At 39.4% G+C, this 23,011-nt stretch overlaps 1 protein-coding gene across 2 annotated transcripts in view; it reads left to right on the top strand.

Moving 5' to 3' along the window:
* Positions 1 to 23,011, top strand: part of ITGA2 (integrin subunit alpha 2) — a 107,889-nt gene that overhangs the window by 61,410 nt on the left and 23,468 nt on the right. For both annotated transcript variants that reach the window (XM_032337426.1, XM_032337427.1), the window contains 5 exons: positions 1,280 to 1,425; positions 3,643 to 3,786; positions 17,528 to 17,731; positions 18,442 to 18,578; positions 21,048 to 21,187. In XM_032337426.1, the coding sequence (XP_032193317.1) occupies positions 1,280 to 1,425; positions 3,643 to 3,786; positions 17,528 to 17,731; positions 18,442 to 18,578; positions 21,048 to 21,187 (771 nt within the window). The remainder of the gene's footprint in view (positions 1 to 1,279; positions 1,426 to 3,642; positions 3,787 to 17,527; positions 17,732 to 18,441; positions 18,579 to 21,047; positions 21,188 to 23,011) is intronic.

Below are 23,011 nucleotides of genomic sequence, written 5' to 3'. Positions count from 1 at the left end.
CTTCCAATTTACCCCAACTCCCTTCTCCTCTCTAACACCCCCTGTCCTCCATGATATTTGTTATGCTCCACAAATAAGTGAAACCATATGATAATTGACTCTCTCTGCTTAATTTATATTACTTTAGAGTTCCTAGTCTTTTTGTTCCTATAATAAGCAGCCACTGATTTTGAGCACTGACTATGGGACAGTTCCCGAGCGGGCAGTTCTATCTACATAAACTTTTTAATCCTTCCAGGGATGCCTGGATGCCTCATCCGTTGGCTGAGTGTCTGACTCTATCTCAGTTCAGGTCTTGATCTCAGGGTCATGAGTTCAAGCCCCATGTTGGGCCCACACTGGGCATGGAGCCTGCTTAAGAAAAAAAAAAATTCTCCTACAACCCTTTGAAGAAAGTAATATCCCCATTTTACCTTTGAGAGCCGGCAAGGTTAATCACTTTCCCAAAGATAAACAACTTAGTGGCAAATCCACAATTTGAACTTGGGACCATCTGACTTCAAATTGTCACTGCATGACAATTACCTTTTAAATTCATGTAATTACTCATTTCAAGAAATACTTGTTCAGTGCCAGGTTCATGAGTGGCGGATGGGCCAACCCCCAAACTAGGGATGTTTTATAGGTAGATTTCCCCCTCTGCAGGGCAGTGCTGCCTGTCAGAGGGGAGGAGCAGTTCGTCTTAGGAAAAAGGAAGATGTGCCCGCAGTGATATGCCCGGGCCCACGAGGAACTGTGCATCCCTGTGAAGGAGAGCTGACAACACTGACCCCGTCGTTGGCCTTCTGTGTAGAGCTCCTCTCTGGCGCACAGATGCCACCACTTTAGATAAACAACAGAGAGCCCTGTGGCACAGGGGACGCCACTTTAGATGACTACCCTGTGACCTCACCACTGTGCCCATTACTCCATAAAAGCTGGAGGCTAGAGATGAAGGGCTGAGTAGGGGTGGAGAGTAGTTGCATAGTGTTTTGGATCATCTGTTCGCTTGTCTGTGACTGCCTGCCTGCCGGATTGCCCTTGTCAGTAAGTTACCCCGAAAAAAACTCTGCAAACAATAGGGAGTGGACTGCTTTGGTTTCAGCATTAAAATACCTGCTCAGTCTGGAGGATACATTACTGACCATCCTTATAACACCTTCTAATACCCCTATACACACACACACACACACACACACACACACAAACACACACAGGGACCTCTGGTCCTCTCTGCCAACTTTGCAAGCTTCTCTGGCTGAGCTCTTCAATAATACCTGCTCTGTAACTTCTCTCCTAGGTTACTCTGTGGCTGCGATTTCTACTGGAAAAGACATCCACTTTGTTGCCGGTGCTCCTCGGGCAAATTATACTGGCCAGATAGTGCTCTACAGTGTTGATGAGAATGGCAATGTCACAGTTATTCAGGCTCACCGAGGTGACCAGGTAAATGCCACTGTGTAGCAGGTGGAATTAATCATAGTGACAACTGGGGCAGATGAGGAGTGGGAGTTGGTAGAAACGGGAACCAGCATTTATTGAGTGCCGACCCTGTGGCTGGATCTATGATCTGTATTTACTTGAATATTCCTTAAATCATCTGGGTGACCGGCACTAAGGAGGACATGTGATGAGCACCGGGTGTTACATACAACTGATGAACCACTGAACTCTACCTCTGAAAATAATAATACACTATTTATTAATTGATCCTCTATAAAACTTGAAAAATATTCCTTAAATCCTCACAATACTGAGATCTGCTGTCTTCTTCTAACGGGCTACTGAGAGTTTACCTTCCTAAGGTCAAATAGATTTCATGGGGTTGAGTTGTCATTAAAAACCCAGTCCTGTGTAACCTCAAAGCCTGTTCTGTTTGGCTATATCCAACTGCAAGTTTTGGACTCCCCAGATTAATAGAACGTGGGTGTTATTTAATCCTAACGATAGGCACCTGACCATGGCTTTATTGGCGAGCTCCTCCTAGGAGCCGGTAATCTGGAAGACAGATACGAAGGCAGAAGTACAGCATTGTTAAGACTGAGCTGTTACATCTGGGCCTGCACAGGGGTCCTGTGGCTTTGAGGTTTCTAAAATTAAAGCAACTTACTTTTCTGCCACTTCCTTCTCAGCATGACCATTCAGTAGTCAGAACCACTGATGACTCCCAGTCGCGGCCCGCTAGAGCAGAGGCCAGCCGACAGATTCTGATTTCCTTACTAAGCAGTTTCGACCCATGGGCTTGGTGCCTATTTGAAATGGGCAACCCCGGTCTCTGACAAACAGATTTTCCTTCCTTGAGTCCGAGAAACCAACCATTTAGATTTCCCTTCTCTGGGATTAAGTGCGAGGCTCCCATCTCTATGGCTGTTCCAGGAGTAAGAAGACATGAGTCTTTGACTTCCTTGACCGCAAGCCAGCTACAGTCACATATTTTTCTCTCCTCTTTACTCTTTTAAAGAAGGGTGCTTTTATTTTGAGAAAAAAGATGATCGTGTTCTAGATCGAATCCTCTCTTACCTGTTTCTGAATCCCGCAGAGGTATTCACGGAGGCGTGCGTGAAGCGTTCAGGTGGCTGGCCTCTCTTCTTTCACTGGCTCTCCTCCCGGTGTTGTGTTCCACTATCTGAGAACTTCCCTCCTGTCCAAGATCATGCCACAGACAGTTCCGTTACCCAGGCTTGCCTGCTCTTCTCCACCTAGAAAACTCCTTGATTTTTAAGATGCCATTTAAAGGACGTTTAATCTTCTGAGCCCTCCTGGCTACTCCACACTCTGCTCAGGCAGCAGCTGGCCCTTGCCTCTGGAGAACGTCCCTCACCACACAGCATGGGCACTTGTCCCACTTCCCTCTTCCTTCCTGCCTTTCTGTACAGCACACCTCACAGACCTTCAAGTGTTTCTCTTTTAAATGTGGTCTTTGACTCCCCCCGCCTCGGGACACCCGGAGTGCTTATTTAAAATACTGTTTTCTGGATGGCATGCAGTCGGAGTTTCTGGAGATAGTCTCCAGAATCTGTATTTTAAAGACCCGTTCTTGGGGCGCCTGGGTGGCTCAGTTGGTTAAGCAACTGCCTTTGGCTCAGGTCATGATCCCGGAGTCCTGGAATGGGCTCCCGCGTCGGGCTTCCTATTCCTTGCGGAGCCTGCTTCCCCCTCTCCCTCTGCCTGCTACTCCTGCTGGTGCTCTTACTCTCTGTGTCAAATAAATAAATAAAATCTTTTGAAAATTTAAATAAATAAATAAATACCTGTTCTTGGTGATTTGTGTGCACACTAAGGTTTAGCCACCAAGCGCTCTATCATGATACAACCTGAGAAAGGGGACTAGGTTGTCCATCTTAATGTTTCTAGCACTTTATAGGTAGTAAGCACTCGATTTTTGTTTATTGAATGAGTAAATGAAAGTTCAGTGTACCATTAGGAGTATATGCGTCCTTGGGTTGAGCCTCTGCCTTTGGCTCAGGTCATGATCTCAGGGTCCTGGGATTGAGCCCTGCATTGGGCTCTCTGCTCAGCAGGGAGCCTGCTTCCTCCTCTCTCTCTGCCTGCTTCTCTGCCTACTTGGGATCTCTATTTCTGTCAAATAAATAAAATCTTGAAAAAAAAAACAAAGTATATGCATCCTACAAATCCTAAGGTTAATATGCTTTCTCATTCCAGATTGGCTCCTATTTTGGCAGCGTGCTATGTTCCGTCGATGTGAATAAAGATACCATTACAGACGTGCTCTTGGTGGGTGCACCAATGTACATGAATGACCTAAAGAAAGAGGAAGGAAGAGTCTACTTGTTTACCATCACAAGGGTAAGAAAAAGCATTAAACCGACCTAGTTTAATTTGCTTCAGTATTGGTAAACAAAGTTAATCTGCATTTTTGCAGAATGAAGACTTATTGAATGATTTTCATATGTAGTTTGGTTTATATTGCATTATTTTGAGGATGTTACCATTAATTTATAACTTTAAAAATCACATTAAAAAGCATAACCCTTAGAGAAAGAGCTTAATGTATAGTGCACTGCTGTTTTCCATGAAAGGTCTTCGAATATATAAAATATATCCCCAAAGTACTGTCATCTTTGAAATGTGTGTGCATGCGAACATCGGTGTAGTTCGCACTTATTCCTTCAATTATTCTTCGTCCCTGTAAAGAAATCATGATAACAGAACAAACTATCTTATTAACATTTTACAGTGAAAAAGACAAATTGTACCTGGAATTTTGCAAATTTTTGTTTAATCCTGGATGCTTTCTATATTAAGAAATCTGTTGCTTAGTATAATAGTTAGATATGTATATATGAAATATATAGAAATATATATTAGATATGTGTATATGAAATTTTAGTCTTTGCACATAAAACTTAGCAGACTGTAACTAGACCGAGCTGTCTAAATCTATGTCCATAGTATAAGGAACTTGGAGCTGAAAAGAAAACCAGAAATAAAGGCACAAGCTGACATAGGAAACTGGAGAAAAGAAGGGGAAAAAAAGGTGGCTGATATTAATATAGTAAATATTAATATAGTAAATATTGTTACATGTTATAATGTTATGCTATTGTAGTAGTTTGTCCTACCTTATTTATTTAAATGATTCTCTCGATTTTTGGCTCAAGTCATGATCTCAGGGTCATTAGATTGAGCCTTGAGTTGGGACCCTTCCTGAGTGTGGAGCCTACTTAAGATTCTCTCTCTCCTTCTCCCCCTCCCACTCCCCACTCAGCATGCTTATGCACTTTCTTTCTCTCCCTCCCCCTTTAAAAAATTCTAAAGTATATAAAGAGTGTATAATTGAGTGTTCAGTAAGGGAGGAGCATAAATGCCTGTTTAAAAATTTTAACAAATGTCTCGTTTCTTAAATGTTTGTTACTTCTCAAGTATTCTGAATTATCATCAAGTATGGAAGATGAGATCTCCTGATACTTTGTCAGTCTCAGTTACAAAGTGATTTCCTTAAGATTATTATAGAGAAGAATCAACACTGACCTAGTTTCATATTTGAGGAGCATCGCTTTCTTGTGAAGTCACAAAATATTTCCATTCCTGATTTCAAAATCTGGAAGGAAAAAAAAGGAACAAGAAAATGTTTTTTCTTTGGACAGAATTATTTATTTTTTATAATGTGACATTAGCAGTCTCCCTTTATTTATTTATTTTTTTTTAGTATAGTTGATACACACTATGTTAGTTTACAACAAGGTATACGAGGTATACTACAAGGTGATTTGACAAGTTTATACATCAGGCTATGTTCATTACAAATGTAGCTAACAATCTTATGAGTGGAATTGTGTAGTATTTTTTTCTCTGACCTATTTCACTTTGCCTAATACCTTCTGGTTCCATCCATGTTATCTCAAATGGCACAATCTCCTCCTCTTTTATCATTGTTTAATATGTGTGTGTGTGTGTGTGTGTGTGTGTGTGTGTGTGTGTGTACACATTTTCCTTCTCCATTTGTCTATTGATGGCCACTTAGGTTGTCCTCATATCTTGGCTATTTTAAGTAATGCTGCAGTAAAAACAGGGGTGCATATATCTTTTCAAATTAGTATTTTTTCTTTCTGTGGGTAAATACCCAATAGTGAAATTATTGGATCATATGGTATTTCTATTTTTAATTTTTGGAGGAACCTACACACTATTTTCCACAGTTCACAAGGATTCCTTTTCATCCACATCCTTGCCAAAACATTCTATTTCTTGCCATTTTGATTTTAGCCATTCTAACTACTGTCAGGTAATACCTCATTGTGGTTTTGATTTGTATTTCTCTGAGTGACATTGAGCTTCTTTTCATGGGTTGGCTATCTGTGTGTTTTCTTTGGAAAAATGTCTGTATAGGTCCACTGTCCTTTTTTTTTTTTTTAAGATTTTATTTATTTAACAGAGAGAGAGAGATCACAAGTAGACAGAGAGGCAGACAGAGGGCGAGGGAGAAGCAGACTTCCTGCTGAGCAGAGAGCCTGATGCGGGGCTTGATCCCAGGACCCCGAGATCATGACCTCAGCCGAAGGCAGAGGCTTAACCCACTGAGCCACCCAGGTGCCCCTGTTTGTCTTTCAAAGGACCAACTCAGTTTCGCTGATTCTTTCTTTTGCCGGTGGGAGGGGGGAGCGCTGGGGACTTTCCTAGGTCATTGATTTCTGCTCTGATCTTTGTTTCCTTTGGTTTCATTTGTTCTTTCTCTAGTTCCTTTAGGTATAAGTTTGGATTGTTTATTTGAGCTTTTTCTTATTTCTTAAGGTAAGCCTGTATCACTCTGTACTGTATACTTCTCTCTTAGAACTGCTTTTGCTGCATCCCAAAGACTTTGGACCATTGTATTTTCATCTTCATTCATCTCCATGCATTTTATTTTTTCTTTGATGGCTTCATTGACCTATTGGTTGTTTGGTATCATGGAGTGTAGTCTCTGTGTGTTTGTGTTTTTTCCTTTTTTTCTTGTGATTTTTAGCTTCATACTGTTGTGATCAGAAAAGATGCATGGTATGATTTCAGTCTTCTTAAATTTATTGAGGCTTGTTTCATGGCCTGGTATATGATCTATTCATATATGTTTCATGTGCACTTGAAATGAAGAATGTTTCTTGTGCACTTGAAAAGAATGAGTATTCTGGGGGCATGTGGATGGTTCAGTCGTTAGGCGTCTGTCTTCAGCTGGGGTCATGATCCCAGGGTCCTGGGATGAAGCCCTACATTGGACTCCCTGCTTTGATGGGAAGCCTGCTTCTCCCTCTCCCATGCCCCCTGCTTGTGTTCTCTCTCTCACTGTGTCTCTCTGTGTCAAATAAATAAATAAATAAAATCTTAAAACAACAACAACAAAAGAATGAGTATTCTGTTTTCAGATGGAGTATTCCATATGTATATTTTATGTCTATCTGGTTCAAAGATGCTCAAAGACATTATTTCCTTATTGATTTTTTTTTGGTCTGGATAATCCATTGATTGTTGTAAGTGGGGTGTAAAGTCCATACTACTACTATATTACCGCAGATTTCTCTCTTTCTGTCCACATACGTTTGCTTTATGTATTTAGGTATTTAGGCCCAGTATTGGGTATATAGATATTTATAATGGTTATATCCTCTTGTAGGACTGATCCTTTTATCATTATGTAATAATTGTCATTAGTCTTTGTTTTAAAGTCTATTTTGTCTAAGTATTACTACCCCAGCTTTTTTTCACTTCCATTTGCATGGTCAATGTTTCTCAGTCCCTTCACTTTCAGTCTGTATATGCCTGAGGTATGAGCTTCTTGTAGGCCGTATATAGATGGGTCTTATTTTTTTATCTTCTCTGTTACCCTGTGTTTTTTGCTTGGAGCATTTAGGCCATTTACATTTAAAGTGATTATTGATAGATATATACTTTTTGCCATTTTAAAAATTTGTTTTCTTGCTGTTTTATTGTTCCTTTTTTTTCTCGTTCTTTGTGTGTGTGTGTGTGTGTGTGTGTGTGTGTGTTTTAAGATTTTACTCATTTATTTGACAGAGAGAGATCACAAGTAGGCATAGAGGCAGGTGGGGGGGCAGAAGGAGACTCCCCACTGAACAGAGAGCCCGATGCGGGGCTCAATCCCAGGACTCTGAGATCATGACCTGAGCCTAAGGCAGAGGCTTAACCCACTCAGCTACCCAGGTGTCCCCATCTTCTCATTCTTTGTGATTGGTGAGTTTCTATAGTGTTATATTTAGCTTTCTTTTGCTTTCTTTGTATTTCTATCATGTTTAGTGGTTATCACTAAGTTCACATACAACATTCCAAGTAAATAGCAACCTATTAATTTGATGGTCATTTAAGTTCAGAAGAAGGGGGTCTTTCCCCCCTTCTCTTCCTTTTTTTACTGCCCTTCTCCACATTTGTTGTCATATTTTACATCTTTGATTCATAATTTTCTTATGTCTAGTTATGGTCATTTCTTTTCCACTTAAAGAAGTCCCTTTAATATTTCTTGTAAGTCTGGTTTAGTGGTGATGAATTCCTTTATCTTTCATTTGTCTGGGAAACACTTCATCTCTCCATCAAGTCTGGATGATCATCTTGTCTGGCAGAGTATTCTTGGCTGTAGCCTTTTTTCCTTTCAACACTTTGCAAGCCGGAAGAATGTGGCAGGAGATACTCAAAAGTTTCTGCTGAAAAACTAGCTGATAGCCTTATAGATTTTCCCTTCTAAGTAACCTTTTGTTCCTTTCTTTCTGCTTTTAGGATTCTCTTTATCTTTAAACTTTGACATTTTAATTATTATGTGCAATATTGTGGACCTCCTCGGGTTCATCTTGCTTGCAACTCTCTATGCTTACTGGACTTAGATGTTTATTTCTTTCCCAAGATTAAGGAAGTTTTCAGTTATTATTTCTTCAAATAAGTTTTCTACACTTTTCTCTCTTTTTCTGGGACTCCTGTAATGCAAATATTTGTTTATATTGTCCATGAGATCTCTTAATCTATCTTCTTTTTTTTTTTTTTAATTCTTTTCTCTCTTTGCTGTTCAGCTTGTGCTGCTCTCCATTACCCTGTCATCCAGGTTGCTGGTATGTTCTTCTCCATCCTCTAAGCTACTGTTAATTGTTATTTCAGTTATTGTATTCTTTAACCCTGATTGGTTCTTTTTAATATTTTCTGTGTCTTTATTGAAAGTCTCAGTGAAATCTTCCACTTTTTTCTCCAGCCCAGTATCCTCACAATTATTATTTTTTTAATTAACATATAATGTATTGTTTACTTCAGGGGTACAGGTCTGTGAATCATCAGTCTTAAAATTCACAGCACTCACCATAGCACATACCTCCCCAGTGTCCTTAACCCAGCCACCATATCCCTCCTCCCCCAAGCCCCTAGCAACGCTACATTTTTTCATGAGGTTAAGAATCTCTTATAGTTTGTCTCCTTCACGATCCCATCTTGTTCCATTTTTTCCTTCCCTACCCCCCAAACCTCTTGCCTTTCAAATTCCTCATATCAGAGAGACCATATGATAATTGTCTTTCTCTGATTGACTTATTTCACTCAGCATAATATGCTCTAGTTCTATCCACGTCATTGCAAATGGCAATATTTCATTTCTTTTGTTGGCTGCATACTATTCCATTGTATATATACCACATTGTCTTTATCCATTCATCTGTTGATGGACATCTAGATTCTATCCATAGTTTGGCTATTGTGGATATTGCTGCTATAAACATTTGGGTGCATGTGTCCTGTTGGACCACTACATTTGTATCTTTGGGGTAAATACCCAGTACTACAATTGCTGGGTCATAAGGTAGCTCTATTTTCAATTTTTGGAGGAACCTCCATGCTGTTTTCCAGAGTGGCTGCACCAGCTTGCATTCCCACCAACAGTGTAGGGGGATTCCCCTTTCTCCACATCCTTGCCAACAGCTGTCATTTTCTGACTTGTTAATTTTAGCCATTCTGACTGATGTGAGGTGGTATCTCACTGTGGTTTTGATTTGTACTTCCCTGATGGCGAGTGATGTTGAGCACCTTTTCATGTGTCAAATGTTGGTCATTTGGATGTCTTCTTTGTAGAAATGTCTGTTCATGTCCTCTGCCTATTTCTTGATTGGATTATTTGTTCTTTGGGGGTTGAGTGTGATAAGTTCTTTATAGATTTTTGATAGTAGCACTTTATCTCATATGTCCTTTGCAAATATCTTAACCCATGCTGTCAGTTGTCTTTTGGTTTTGTTAACTATTTCCTTTGCTGTGAAAAAGATTTTGATCTTGCTGAAGTCCCAATAGTTCATTTTTGCCCCTTGCTTCCCTTGCCTTTGGTGATGTTTCTAGGACAAAGTCAGTGCAGCTGAGGTTGAAGAGGTTGTTCTTCTCAAGGATTTTGATGGATTCCTATCTCACGTTGAGGTCTTTCATCCATTTTTGAGTCCATTTTTGTTTGTGGTGTAAGAAAATGGTCCAGTTTCATTCTTCTGCATGTGGCTGTCCAATTTTCCCAACACCATTTGTTGAAGAGACTGTCTTTTTTCCATTGCACATTCTTTCCTGCTTTTTCAAAGATTAGTTGACCATAGAGTTGAGGGTCCATTTCTGGGCTCTCTATTCTGCTTGAATATTCTGTTTTTGCACCAATACCATACTGTCTTGATGATTACAGCTTTGTAATAGAGCTTGAAGTCTGGAATTGTGATGCTGCCAACTTTGGTCTTCTTTTTCAACATTGTTCTGGCTACTTGGGGTCCTTTCTGGTTCCATGTAAATTTTAGGATTATTTGTTCCATTTCTTTGAAAAAATTGATGGTATTTTGATAGGGATTGCATTAAATGTAATGGTTGCTTTAGGTAGCATAGACATTTTCACAATATTTGTTCTTCCAGTCCATGAGCATGGAACATTTTTCCTTTTCTTTGTGTCTTCCTCAGTTTCTTTCATGAGTACTTTATAGTTTTCTGAGTACAGATTCTTTACCTCTTTGTTTAGGTTTATTCCTAGGTATTTTATGGTTTTGGGTGCAATTGTAAATGGGATTGATTCCTTAATTTCTCTTTCTTCTGTCTTGCTGTTGGTATCTAGAAATGCATCTGCTTTCTAGGCATTGATTTTTATATCCTGAGACTTTACTGAATTCCTGTGTGAGTTCTAGGAGTTTTGGGGTGGAGTCTTTTGGGTTTTCCACGAAGTATCATATCTTCAGCAAAGAGTGAGAGTTTGACTTCTTCTTTGCCAATTTGGATGCTTTCTATTTATTTTTGTTGTCTGAGACTAAGACTCCAGTATGTTGATGAGCAGTGGTAAGAGTGGATATCCCTGCCATGTTCCTTACTTTAGGGGAAAAACTCTCAGTTTTTCCCATTGAGAATGATATTTTCTATGGATTTTTCATAGGTGGCTTTTATAATATTGAGGTATGTACCCTCTATCCCTACACTGTGAAGACTTTTGATCAAGAAAGATGCTGTACCTTGTGAAATGCTTTTTCTGCATCTATTGAGAGTATCATATGTTTCTTGTTCTTTCTTTTATTGATGTATTGTTCACATTGATTGACTTGAGTTGTTGAAACAACCTTGCAGCCCAGGAATAAATTCCACTTGGTAATGGTGAATAATCCTTTTAAGGTACTGTTGGATCCTATTGGCTAGTATTTTGGTGAGAATTTTTGTATTCATGTTCATCAGGGATATATTGCTCTGTAATTCTCCTTTTTGATGGCATCTTTGGTTTGGTATCAAGGTAATGCTGACCTCATAAAATGAGTTTGAAAGTTTTCCTCCCATTTTTAGTTTTTGGAACAGTTTCAGGAGAATAGGTTTTAATTCTTCTTTAAATGGCTGGTAGAATTTCCTTGGGAGTTCATCTGGTCCTAGGATCTTGTTTCTTGGGAGATTTTTGATTACTGTTTCAATTTCCTTGCTGGTTATAGGTCTGTCCTGGTTTTCTATTTCTTCCTATTTCAGTTTGGTAGTTTATACATCTCTAGGAATGCATCCATTTCATCCAGATAGTCAAATTTGCTGGTGTATAGTTTCTCATAATATGTTCTTATAATGGTTTGTATTTCTTTAGTGTTGGTTGTGATCTCTTCTCTTTCATTCATGATTTTATTAATTTGGGTCCTTTCTCTTTTGTTTTTGATACGTCTGGCCAGGGGTTTATCAATCTTACCAATTCTTTCAAAGAACCAGCTTCTAGTTTTGTAGATTTGTTCTACTGTTTTTTTTTTTTTTTTGGTTTCTATTTTATTGATTTGTGCTCTGATCTTTATTATTTCTCTTCTCCTGCTGGGTTTAGGCTTTCTTTGCTGTTCTTTCTCCAGCTCCTTTAGGTGTAGGGTTAGGTTGTGTACTTGAGACTTTCTTGTTTCTTGAGAAAGGCTTGTATTGCTATATCCTTTCCTCTCAGGACTGCCTTTGCTCTATCCCAAAGATTTTGAACAGTTGTGTTTTCATTTGTTTCCATGAATTTTTTAAATTCTTCTTTAATTTCCTGGTTGACCCATTCATTCTTTACTAGGATGCTGTTTAGTCTCCATGTATTTGAGTTCTTTCCAACTTTCCTCCTGTGGTTGATTTCTGGTTTCAGAGCATTGTGTTCTGAAAATATGCAGGGAATGATCCCAAACTTTTGGTATCAGTTGAGACCTGATTTGTGACCCAGGATGTAATCTATTCTGGAGATGGTTCCATATGCACTAGAGAAGAATATGTATTCTGTTGCTTTGGGATGGAATGTTCTGAATATATCTGTGATGTCCATTTTGTCCAGTGTGTCATTTAAAACCTTTATTTCCTTGTTGATCTTTTGCTTAGATGATCTGTCCATTTCATTTAGGGGGGGTGTTAAATTCCCCTACTATTATTGTATTATTGTTGATGTGTTTCTTTCATTTTGTTATGAATTGGTTTATATAATTGACTGCTCCCATGTCAGGGGCATAGATATTTAAAATTGTTAGATCTTCTTGTTGGATAGACCCTTCAAGTATGTTATAGTGTCCTTCCTCATCTCTTATGGTAGTCTTTGGTTTAAAATCTAATGAGTCTGATATAAGGATTGCCACCCCAGCTTTCTTTTGATGTCCATTAGCTTGGTAAATTGTTTTTCACCCCCTCACTTTAAATCTGAAGGTGACTTTACATCTAAAATGGGTTTCTTGTAAACAGCATATCAATGGGTCTTATTTTCTTTATCCATTCTGATACCCTATGTCTTTTGATTGGAGCATTTAGCCCATTTACATTTAGGGTAACTACTGAAAGGTATGAATTTAGTGTCATTATATTCCCTGCAAGGTGACTGTTACTGTATATTGTCTCTGTTTCTTTTTGGTCTATTACTTTTAGACTGCCTTTTTGCTGGAGGACCCCTTTCAATATTTTCCCTAGGGCTGGTTTGGTATTTGCAAATTCTTTTAATTTTTGTTTGTCTTGGAAACTTTTTCTCTCATCTTCTATTTTCAATGACAGCTCAGCTGGATATAGTATTCTTGGCTGCATGTTTTTCTTGTTCATTGCTCTGAATATATATCATGCCAGTTCTTTCTGGCCTGCCAGTTCTCTGTGGATAAGTCTTCTGCCAATCTAATATTTCTACCACTGTATGTTACAGAGCTCTCATCCCAAGCTACTTTCAGGATTGATTTTCTCTTTGTCACTGAGATTTGTAAGTTTTACTACTAGATAATGGGGTACAGACTTATTTTTATGTTTTTGACGGGGTTTCTCTGTGCCTCCTGGATTTTGATGCTTGTTCCCTTCGCCAAATTAGGGAAATTCTCTGCTATAATTTTCTCTAAATACCTTCTGCCCCCACTTCTTCTTCTGGAATCCCAATTATTCTAATATTGTTTTGTCTTATGATATCACTTATCTCTTGAATTCTCCCCTTGTGGTACAGTAGTTGTTTCTTTCTCTTTTTCTCAGCTTCTTTTCCATAATTTGGCCTTTTCTATCACTAATTCTCTCTTCTGCCTTATTTATCCTAGCAATAGGAGCCTCCATTTTTTTTATTGCACTTCATTTCAGCTTTTTTAATTTCAACTTGGTTAGATTTTTTCTCTTATTTCTCCAGAAAGGTATTTTATTTCTTCAGAAAGGGATTCTCTAGTATCTTCCATGCTTTTTTTGACCCCAGCTAGCACCTTGATAATCGTCATTCTGAACTCTAGTTTTGACATCTTACTAGTGTCCATATTGATTTAGACCCTAGCCATCATTACTGCCTCTTGGGTTTTTTGTTTTGTTTTGTTTTGTTTTGTTTTTTAGGAGAGTCTTTCTGCATTGTCATTTTATCCAGATAAGACTAGATGAATGAAAGAACAAAATACTAAAAGGGTAGCAACAACCCCAGAAAAATATACACTAACCAAATCGAAAGAGACCCAAAACTGGGGGGAGAATAAAGGAGAAAGAAAAAAATATGTATATGTATATGTATTTTTATATATATTTATTTTTTATAAATATAAATGTATATACACATATATATTAGACTGGTGAATAGAACCAGCTACACACTTGATTTTGGGTGTACACATACACACACACACACACACAGGTAAAGATGATGAAGGGATGGAATATGAGTGCAAAGATGAAAATTTAAAAAGATTCTAAAAAAGGAATTGATAAGAAGTTGTTTGAAAAAAGAAACAAAAAAAGAGGAAAGAATGTGATCAGGCTGGAGACCAGAAAAAAGACATGTGCTAGATTTAGGGCATATTTTGATCTGTTTGAAGAAATTGTATACTGAAACTTTAAAGTAAGAAGCACCTATATGTATACATAAAAATAAGGTTAAATACAATAAAGGGATGGAATAGGACTATAACAAGGAAAATTAAAGATTTCTAAAAAGGTATTGGTAAGAGAAAATAGTTTTAAAAAAACTTTAAAATATTGAGATATTTTTAAAAAATAGGGTAAGAGGGGCACCTGGGTGGCTCAGTGGGTTGAGCCGCTGCCTTCGGCTCAGGTCATGATCTCGGGGTCCTGGGATCGAGCCCCACATCGGGCTCTCCGCTCAGCGGGGAAGCCTGCTTCCCTCTCTCTCTCTCTCTCTCTGCCTACTTGTGATCTTTCTCTGTCAATTAAATAAATAAAATTTTAGAAAAAAAAATAGAGTAAGAAAAAAATCTAGAAAATTCCTCTTTGAAAGACTAAAGAATCATGATGAAAAAGCCATGAATTCTATGTGCTGTATTCCCATAGCTCTGAAGTTTTGCAGTTCTCATTGATCGATAAACTTGGTCTTGGCTGGATGTTCTTGCTGATCTTCTGGGGGAGGGGCCTGTTGCATTGATTCTCAAATGTCTTTGCCCAAGGTGGAGTTGCACCACTCTTGCCAGGGGCCAGGCTGAGCCATCTGCTTGGCTTGGCTCTCATAGCTTTTGTTTCCTGAATGCTTTCTGTGTAGCTTTGGAGGATGAGAGTGAAAATGGTGACTTCCCAATCTCTGGCCCCTTAGGAGCTGAGAGCTTGAGCCCCACTCCTCAGTGTGCCCCCAGAGAAAAACAGTCAATCCCTTCTGTCTCCCTGGTCTCCGGCCACACTCCTTGCTCACCCAACCTGTGACCAAGCATTTCTGTCTTTGGCTCATAGCCCCATTTGGAGTCTCCAGATGATTCCTGCAACATGCTTCCATGCCGTTCCTCCCAGAGTAGGAGGGTCTCCACAGATCTGCCACATGTGGTGTCCCTGCTCAAAGTACAGTGGCCCGACTGTGCCATGGATCATGGTCTAAGGTAACCCCAAGCTGAGAGCCCACCCCTTGGCTCTGTCCCTGCAGCCAGCTTCCATGCTCCGATCAATATCTGGGAGCTCTGTCATCCTCAGATACCCCTGGTCTTTGTGTGACCCTGTGGGTCCTGAGAGCCCACTGTCCCTGTGAAGGCTCCACCCCCCACATACACACTTCGCCTTTGGAGTGCAGCAAACTTCTAAATGTTCCAGTTTTGTGCTCTGCTGCTGTGTCACTTGCTGGGAGCCGGCCCCTCTCCTCAAGGTCTATTTTCCCGTTCATCCCCTCGGATTCACTTCTCTGCACATCCTACCTTCTGGAAAGTGGTTCTTTATCTGTTCCTAGAATTGCTGCTTTTCTTCTCTTCGATCTCCTGTTGAGTCTGTAGGTGTTCAGAATGGCTTGATAGTTATCTAGGTGAACTTTTGGGACCTGACGATATTTAGGTCTCCTACTCCTCTGCCATCTTGCTCCTCCCACCACCCACAATTGCTAAATTCTGTCTCAGACATGTTCCTTATCTCTGTTTCATTTAGTTCTTTCTGTGAGGTGTTTTTTTCCCTTTCTTTTGGAGTATATTCCTCTATCTCTGCATTTTGCTTGACTTCCTGTGTTTGTTTCTGTGGATTAGGCAGAACAGCTACTGCTCCTAAACTTGAAGGATGGTGTCCCTTTGCAAACCGTGTGTTCTTGGTGACTCTTCTGGTGGCTGGAGCTGTGGCTGTATTGTTAGTTACTTGTTTAAACTTTGGATTTTTGCAGAAAGAAGAAAATAATAAAATTTGAAAGAAAAAAATCAGGAGAAAGTAAAACAAAAGATATATCTTTAAATTTAAAAATAAAAACCTGTTTTGATTAAAAATTTTTAAACAAAATTTTTTTAAAAAATTAAAATTCAGCTTATTTTCCATGCCCTGGCTTCACAGGGGCTGGTATGGGCTTACAGATTCTGGGCTTACTGATGTTGTGAGCCCTTTCTGATGACTGAATCCTGCCATTTACAGGGTTGGGACCTGCATTTTCTGACACTTAAACCCACTGGTTATTGTGTTTGGACCCTGCACCAGTCTGGGCTTTAAATGTGGAGGGGGAGTGTTCCCACCACTCCTTGGCCCTTTTAAACTGTAGCTTTTTTTTCTGTCCCAGCAGAAAAAGACTGAGACTGGTGTGGGCTTGAGAACCTTAGACTTATTGAGGTTGGTGAGGTCGAGAGCTCGGAGACCACCAGAACTGCCCATCTGCTGGGCAGACCATGCTCTGACTGAGGTTTTAAGGTGGAATGGTAATAATGTAAACCATCATTTTCCAGTCCCTCTGACTTGAGAGCTTAGCCTACAACTCCTCCACCATGTGGTAGAGTTCTAGTGTTGTCTCCTTTTGATGTTATTTACCCTTTTATTTTATTTATTTTTTTAAAGATTTTATTTATTTATTTGAGAGAGAGACAATGAGAGAGAGCATGAGCGAGGAGAAGGTCAGATGGAGAAGCAGACTCCCCATGGAGCTGGGAGCCTGATGTGGGACTCGATCCTGGGACTCCAGGATCATGACCTGAGCTGAAGGCAGTCGTCCAACCAACTGAGCCAGCCAGGCACCCCTTAATTGCCCTTTTAAACTGTGACTTCTTTTCTGTGCCCACGATCAGAGAAATCTGTTCCTGCCCTCTCAGTACTCTGCATCCCCACTGCTTCAGTTTCCCTTTAATACTGTGTCTTCATCTCTTTGTGTTCTCTTACCATTTTGTCTATCTTCGGTTGTCCAGTAGCTGTTCAGTCAGCCCTCGGTTTGGTTTTTTTCCCAAGAAGAACTGTTCTCTTAATAGGTGTAATTTGATGCATTCCAGGGAAGGGGTGAGTTCAGGGTTGCTGTCTTGAACTGGAAACTAACGGTCTCATTTTCTACTACCTGTACCATTATAATTTTTAAGAGAAGGTCTAAAATAAAACATTGTTTTTTGTGTGTCTCCATCTTAATTTTATTCAATACGTTAGTAGATTTTCATCAGCAAATCTTAAATGGGAAGTTTTGGAAACAGGTAAAGATTTTAGTATTATGGGGGAAAAGGAGGGAAAGACATGGGTAGTGTTAATACAGGTTGTGCAGAGACAGTAAAGAGAATTCACTCCTTTCACCTCGGTTTATGAGCACATATCCTATGAGCTGACTTGCTAAAATTCTCATTTTATAATTGTCTTCGTAGAAAATTTTGAAATCTAGTTTTCAAAATCCTGTCTACTTCTAAGAGTTTACAAATTGGCTCGGGCATCGTTTGCTGTGAATTTTAATGATAAACATTGGAAGGTTTGCTTTCTTCATCCCTCTTTTCCTTTCTGCCAGGGTGTTTTGAATTGGCACCAGTTTCTTGAAGGCCCCGAGGGTGTTGAAAATGCTCGGTTTGGTACAGCAATTGCAGCTCTTTCAGATATCAACATGGATGGCTTCAATGATGTCATAGTTGGTTCCCCTTTGGAAAATCAGAACTCTGGAGCTGTGTACATCTACAACGGTCACGAGGGCACCATTCGCACAAGGTATTCCCAGGTAATCCGTGAGTTCCATGGTGATGTATTTACATGTGAGTATCCTTATGTTAGAGCTGCCAAGTGCCGTGCAGATAATCTGATCCATCCCACTTATTTTTAGAATTTTATTTGTTCATTAAGCAAACATTTAGTGAATCTCCTACTATGTGTCAGGCACCGTCCTGGGTGCTGGAGATACTGTAAAGAACAGGACAGATAAAACTCTGCTCTTTGCAGCTCTTGCATTTTTTGTGGAGGAGACAGAGGGAAAATAAGGTAAGTGAGATAAAGTGTTCCAGATCATAATAAATGATAAGACATTAAAAAACTTTTTTAAATGTTCAAGAGTGGGAGTTATTAGGTAACTTAAAGGGTGCCCAAAGGGGCTTCATTGATCAGGCAACTTTCCAGGGAAGTCCTAAAAGACGTGGACTAGGAGACAATCACATTTGAGCTTGTTTCAAATCCTGCTCAGTCCACAGATCTGCTGCCTTTTCTTTTTGCTTTGTGATTTTTATGTGAAAAGATTCATGCTGTTTCTCTGTGGCTGCAAGAATGATAAACAGATGAGAAACACTGGGATTGAAAAAAATCAATCGAATTTTGTGGCAAATAAAACAACCTGAGAAGTGGCTATTTAGAAAAATCTAACAGTGCAGTGTAGAAGCTCCCTTTTTTCCTATTTCAGTTGTTCCATATTGTAATTTCATGTCATACTTGCTCTTTCAGAAAATCTTGGGATCTGATGGAGCCTTTAGGAGCCAGCTCCAGTATTTTGGGAGATCTCTGGATGGTTATGGTGATTTAAATGGCGATTCCATCACTGACGTGTCCATTGGAGCCTTTGGGCAAGTGGTTCAGCTCTGGTGAGTCAGCTGAGAACCAGACACAAACTAGCTAACTAAAAAATAACCTGCTAAGTAGAACAGATAGCTGTGCTGAAATTGTAGAAATGCCACATGCATTCTAGAAGACTCCAGGACAATTATGTGTCATAGTTTATGTGTCAATGGAAGAAATGTATTTTTCCTTAATGGGAGAAGAAAAATATTTGCTTAACATAGCCGTCAAGTTCTTCTCTATATGTTGAGCAGATAAAGGACACAGAATAGACAGAGCCTTTAAAATGGTATCCAGGATATTGCTGTATATTATCTTCCAAACTACCTTACCTCAGCTCACAGAAAGGAAGCCTCATGAGAATGCTCTAAAAATACTGAACACTCAGACCACACAAATTAAGTATAACTTCTCATGTGGTTATGAAGTAACTTTTGAAATTATTAGTCATAAACAAGAAGCTATTATTTAGGTTTCGCTGACCTCTCATTGACCTCAGTAGGAGTTGAAGAGCAGGGAGCAGCAATATGGGATTCAACGGCTGTGTGATACAAGGACAAAAATAAATATATTGTGTTGGTCAGGGATTAGAATCATTAAAAAATTGAGAATTCAATCAAGAGTCTCCTCCCCCAAAAAATATATTCCATTCATTTGCTTTAAATGTCCAAATACTACAAGAGCAGAAAACATCACATATTGATGTGTTGTTTCTGAGTTTCATTAAACTCTTCACAATATTTCACATGTGCTTTTAAAAAATGAAATGCATTACTTTGAGAATGTTTTGAAAAGTTTGGAGAATGCATTGTTTTGAAAAAGTTTTAAGAAGAAAACTTCATGTAGGGGGAAAATACACAGATCATACTAAAGACTGACACATTAAAAAATATATTTACTAAATAAAATCAGTTAAGAGTAGCATGCCATTAGAAAAATATGAGATGTGATAATATTGTCACAGGATTTATAATTTCTTATAAATTTTTAAAGACACCTTTCAGGGACCATCACCCTCCAGCCATCTGGAAGGTTTCATCCTTCAGGCCTATATAATTACTATGCTATGACACTCCCATTTTATAAAAGATTTTAAGTAATCTCTACACCTATTAGGGGTTTTGAACCCACAATCCTGAGTTCAAGAGTCACATGCTCTGCTAACTGAGCCAGCCAGGCACCCTGATACTCCCTTTTAATATCATCAATGATGGCCAGACTTTTTTATTTAAAGGTGGACTTGATTCTTCAAAAAGTCAAGACACATGGAGTCAGATCAATTGATTGACGTGATCAGTCAGCCTAAGTTCTTGCCATTTTGTGGTCCTAGTCCTATAAGGTGTTGAGACTAGATTTTCTAGGTAACTTCCTGAGAATAATTTTTTAAAAAACAAGTTAACAAAATCCTTTCAATCAATGCCACCATCTCCACTGGGATAAAAGATTCTCTTAAAGAGATTGACTTACAGAAATCTTGTAGGTTTGAGGACATGTTGTACTTGTTATTAGATGTTTTATGGCTGCTTATTAGGGGGCCTTATAGGTACATGATCAACTGATGAAACAGCTTTTCACTTAAGTCCTTCAGATGGTACCTGAAATTAAAGATAAAATGTTTTTGCATTTTCTTACGGTACTTCTCAAAACAATGAAATTACTAATTACTATTTGCTGCCCTATAAATCATGCAGTGTGCGCACAAAGAATTGTTATGATGAAGTACAACATTTTAATGGCAGAGAAACTAGATCATGAGCTCTAGCTCCTCACTTGCTAACTATTACTCAGTAAACTCATAAGTTACTAAATGTTTTTTGTTTCAGACTTTCTCATTAATAAAAAGGGGACAACATTTGTTCTATTTCACAGGAGTCTTAAAGGAGCAAATGAGCCCATGTGTATGGGAAAGCTTTCTAGATATCTAAAGGGCTGTGCCAGAGTCAGAAGTCTTTTGCACCCTGCCTGAGAGACTCCCCAGCCATTTTCTAGTACCAGGCTAGTTGCCGCCACTATGGTCCTATGTCACACATCAAAGAAGTGCTGCCAGCCATTGAGGGAGGCAATAGGGCCATGGCCACGCTCTTCGGCCACAGCCACACTCCTCGGCCACACCACTCTCACCTTGTCCCTGCTCTCTCCCCTCCCTTTGTGGGAAGAGCAAACATCACTGTTTGTAGCTGACAAAACACAACAGAGATCATGACTTTGTACTTCATTTGCAAAGAGTTTACAGACTCACATCCCATGCTTACGCATGTATCAAACAAACAAACAAACAAAAAATATTAAATGTGGATTGGGCCGGCAATACAGTCAATCACAAACACAAAAGATATTGTTCTTATCTACCATTTTAGAGCTTTCAAACATGAAATAGTGCTCTAGTGCTTAGACTGTGCTGAGAATAATTTGCTAATGCTGGTCCCGGGTCCTCTAGGTAAAGGTTATACCGTGCACTTGGCAGTAACCTACCTGTTTCCATTTATGTCTTTCAGGTCCCAAAGTATTGCTGATGTGTCTGTGGATGCTTCGTTCACACCGGAAAAAATTACTTTGTTCAACAAGAATGCTGACATAAAACTCACACTCTGTTTCAGTGCCAAGTTTAGACCTCCTAAGCAAAATGATCAAGTGGGTGGGTTGACTTGAAATAATCTGTGTGGAGATCGGTTTGCTTGTAGAGTTTTAGTTCTGAATATAACCTGTACTTTGTGTTTATGGGCCAAAGGCAGTACGGGTCCTGCAGATATTACATTGCTGCACATTTGAAGTGCCTGAGAATGGTTAATTATGTATGGAAGATGCAGTTAGATCTTCCTCTCTTGTCTCCGAAGGTAACACTCTGCGACAGAAATTTACTCTCTCTGTGACCTCGTCCTGGGCTCTCCTAACTTCATCGAAGTGTCTTTTACCCAGGGGTTCCTTACCTTAAACCTTGGGCACATAAAGATTACACTGATGTTCCGCCCATATTTTATGCCATATTTCATGCTATGATCTAGACATAGCATGTTCAGCGCAAGTACCAAATATTCCTATTCTTGAGGAAATAGTAGGCGTGAAATAATGAGAAAATATAAACAAGATGCAGTTTGTGCCCAGTGTTTTAAATGCTCTAAATAATCTGGAGAAGTGGATAAAAATCTATGTCCTGTCAGCGGGAGTGAGGAAACTGGACAAATGTCGCCAGGAAATGTCATTTCTCTGGGACTGGCCGAATCCCTCATACCCACTGCCCCTTACTATCTTCTATCCTGCACTCACAGGGCATGGCCATGGAGTTTGAACTTGATTAAACTCTGCCTTTTTTCTCTTGCGGCTTTTTTTACAGGTTCTCATCCCCCTTCCTTCAGATTTTGGCTCTAACCTTCAGCCACCCGTAGTTCCTACAAGTGTTCTATTAAGTGGTTAACAAACCACTCTATTTTCAGTCTTTGTCATGATTCATAACCAAGAAATGCATAGGTTAAAAACATAAAGCAGAAGTTAGATTCAAACCTTGCCATGCTTTCTGTATTTTCCTGCTTCTCATTTGTGTCTGGCATTTTGCCTTTCAGGCATTCAAACACTGACCCAACTCTGAATAGCACATCTCACAGGCCTGCCCTGTGAGTAGCCAGCATCGTTGAGTCAAAAACCATCCCTGTATAAACACTAAGTGGCTAGATGCAATGCATAGCATGGTGACTAGAGCCAGTAACTCTGTGTTGCCTATTTGGAGGTTGCTAAGAGAGATTTTGAAAGTTCTCACCACACACACGCTCAAAATTGCAACTGTGTGAGGTGATGATCTGTTAATGAATCTTATTGTAATAATTTTCCAGTATTTACATATGCAAAAAAACTACATTGTATACCTGAAATTGATACAATATTGTATCTCCATTACATCTCAACAAAGCTGGGGCTGGGGGGGACATTAAGTGGCTAGTCTGCCTATAACATTAATTTGGGAAATCTATTAGTTGGCAGAAATGGCTGGCTGGTTAGCTTTCCTGGCCTGAAAGCATGGATTTGTCTCCTAAATCTTCCTCTTTTTGTTGGGGCTTCCCCCCCTTCTGTTGCTGTAACTCGAAAGCAGCTTTCTGCCTTCAGAGAATGTCCTTCCCTGGGCTTTCTTCCCATTGGGCACCTTTTCCTGAATGTCTTCAGGTCCACTCAGACAAGCCAGTCATGATCATTTGTCACTTAACTGTCTGGCAATAATTGTATGTAAGACCAGAATCCCATCTTCACAACTTTGAAAAGTAAATTTTTAAAGCATGTGGTCTCTATTATATCAGGTGCTCACTGCAGTTTAAAGTTAATAACCTAAAAAAAAAAAAAAAAAAAGGATATATTGCCTATGAGGCTATCCTTTTCACCAGGCTCCTTGAGAAAAATGAGCTAGTATTACCATATGAACTAACTCTGTCCTGGCTACACTCACCTCCCTGGCATTGTTTTTCCTTTGTATTAT

This window comes from Mustela erminea, chromosome 3 (assembly GCF_009829155.1).
Source record: "Mustela erminea isolate mMusErm1 chromosome 3, mMusErm1.Pri, whole genome shotgun sequence".
Taxonomy (NCBI): Eukaryota; Metazoa; Chordata; class Mammalia; order Carnivora; family Mustelidae; genus Mustela; species Mustela erminea.
Note: the sequence above shows the minus strand (reverse complement) of the source record. Positions and strands in the feature narration are given on the sequence as shown.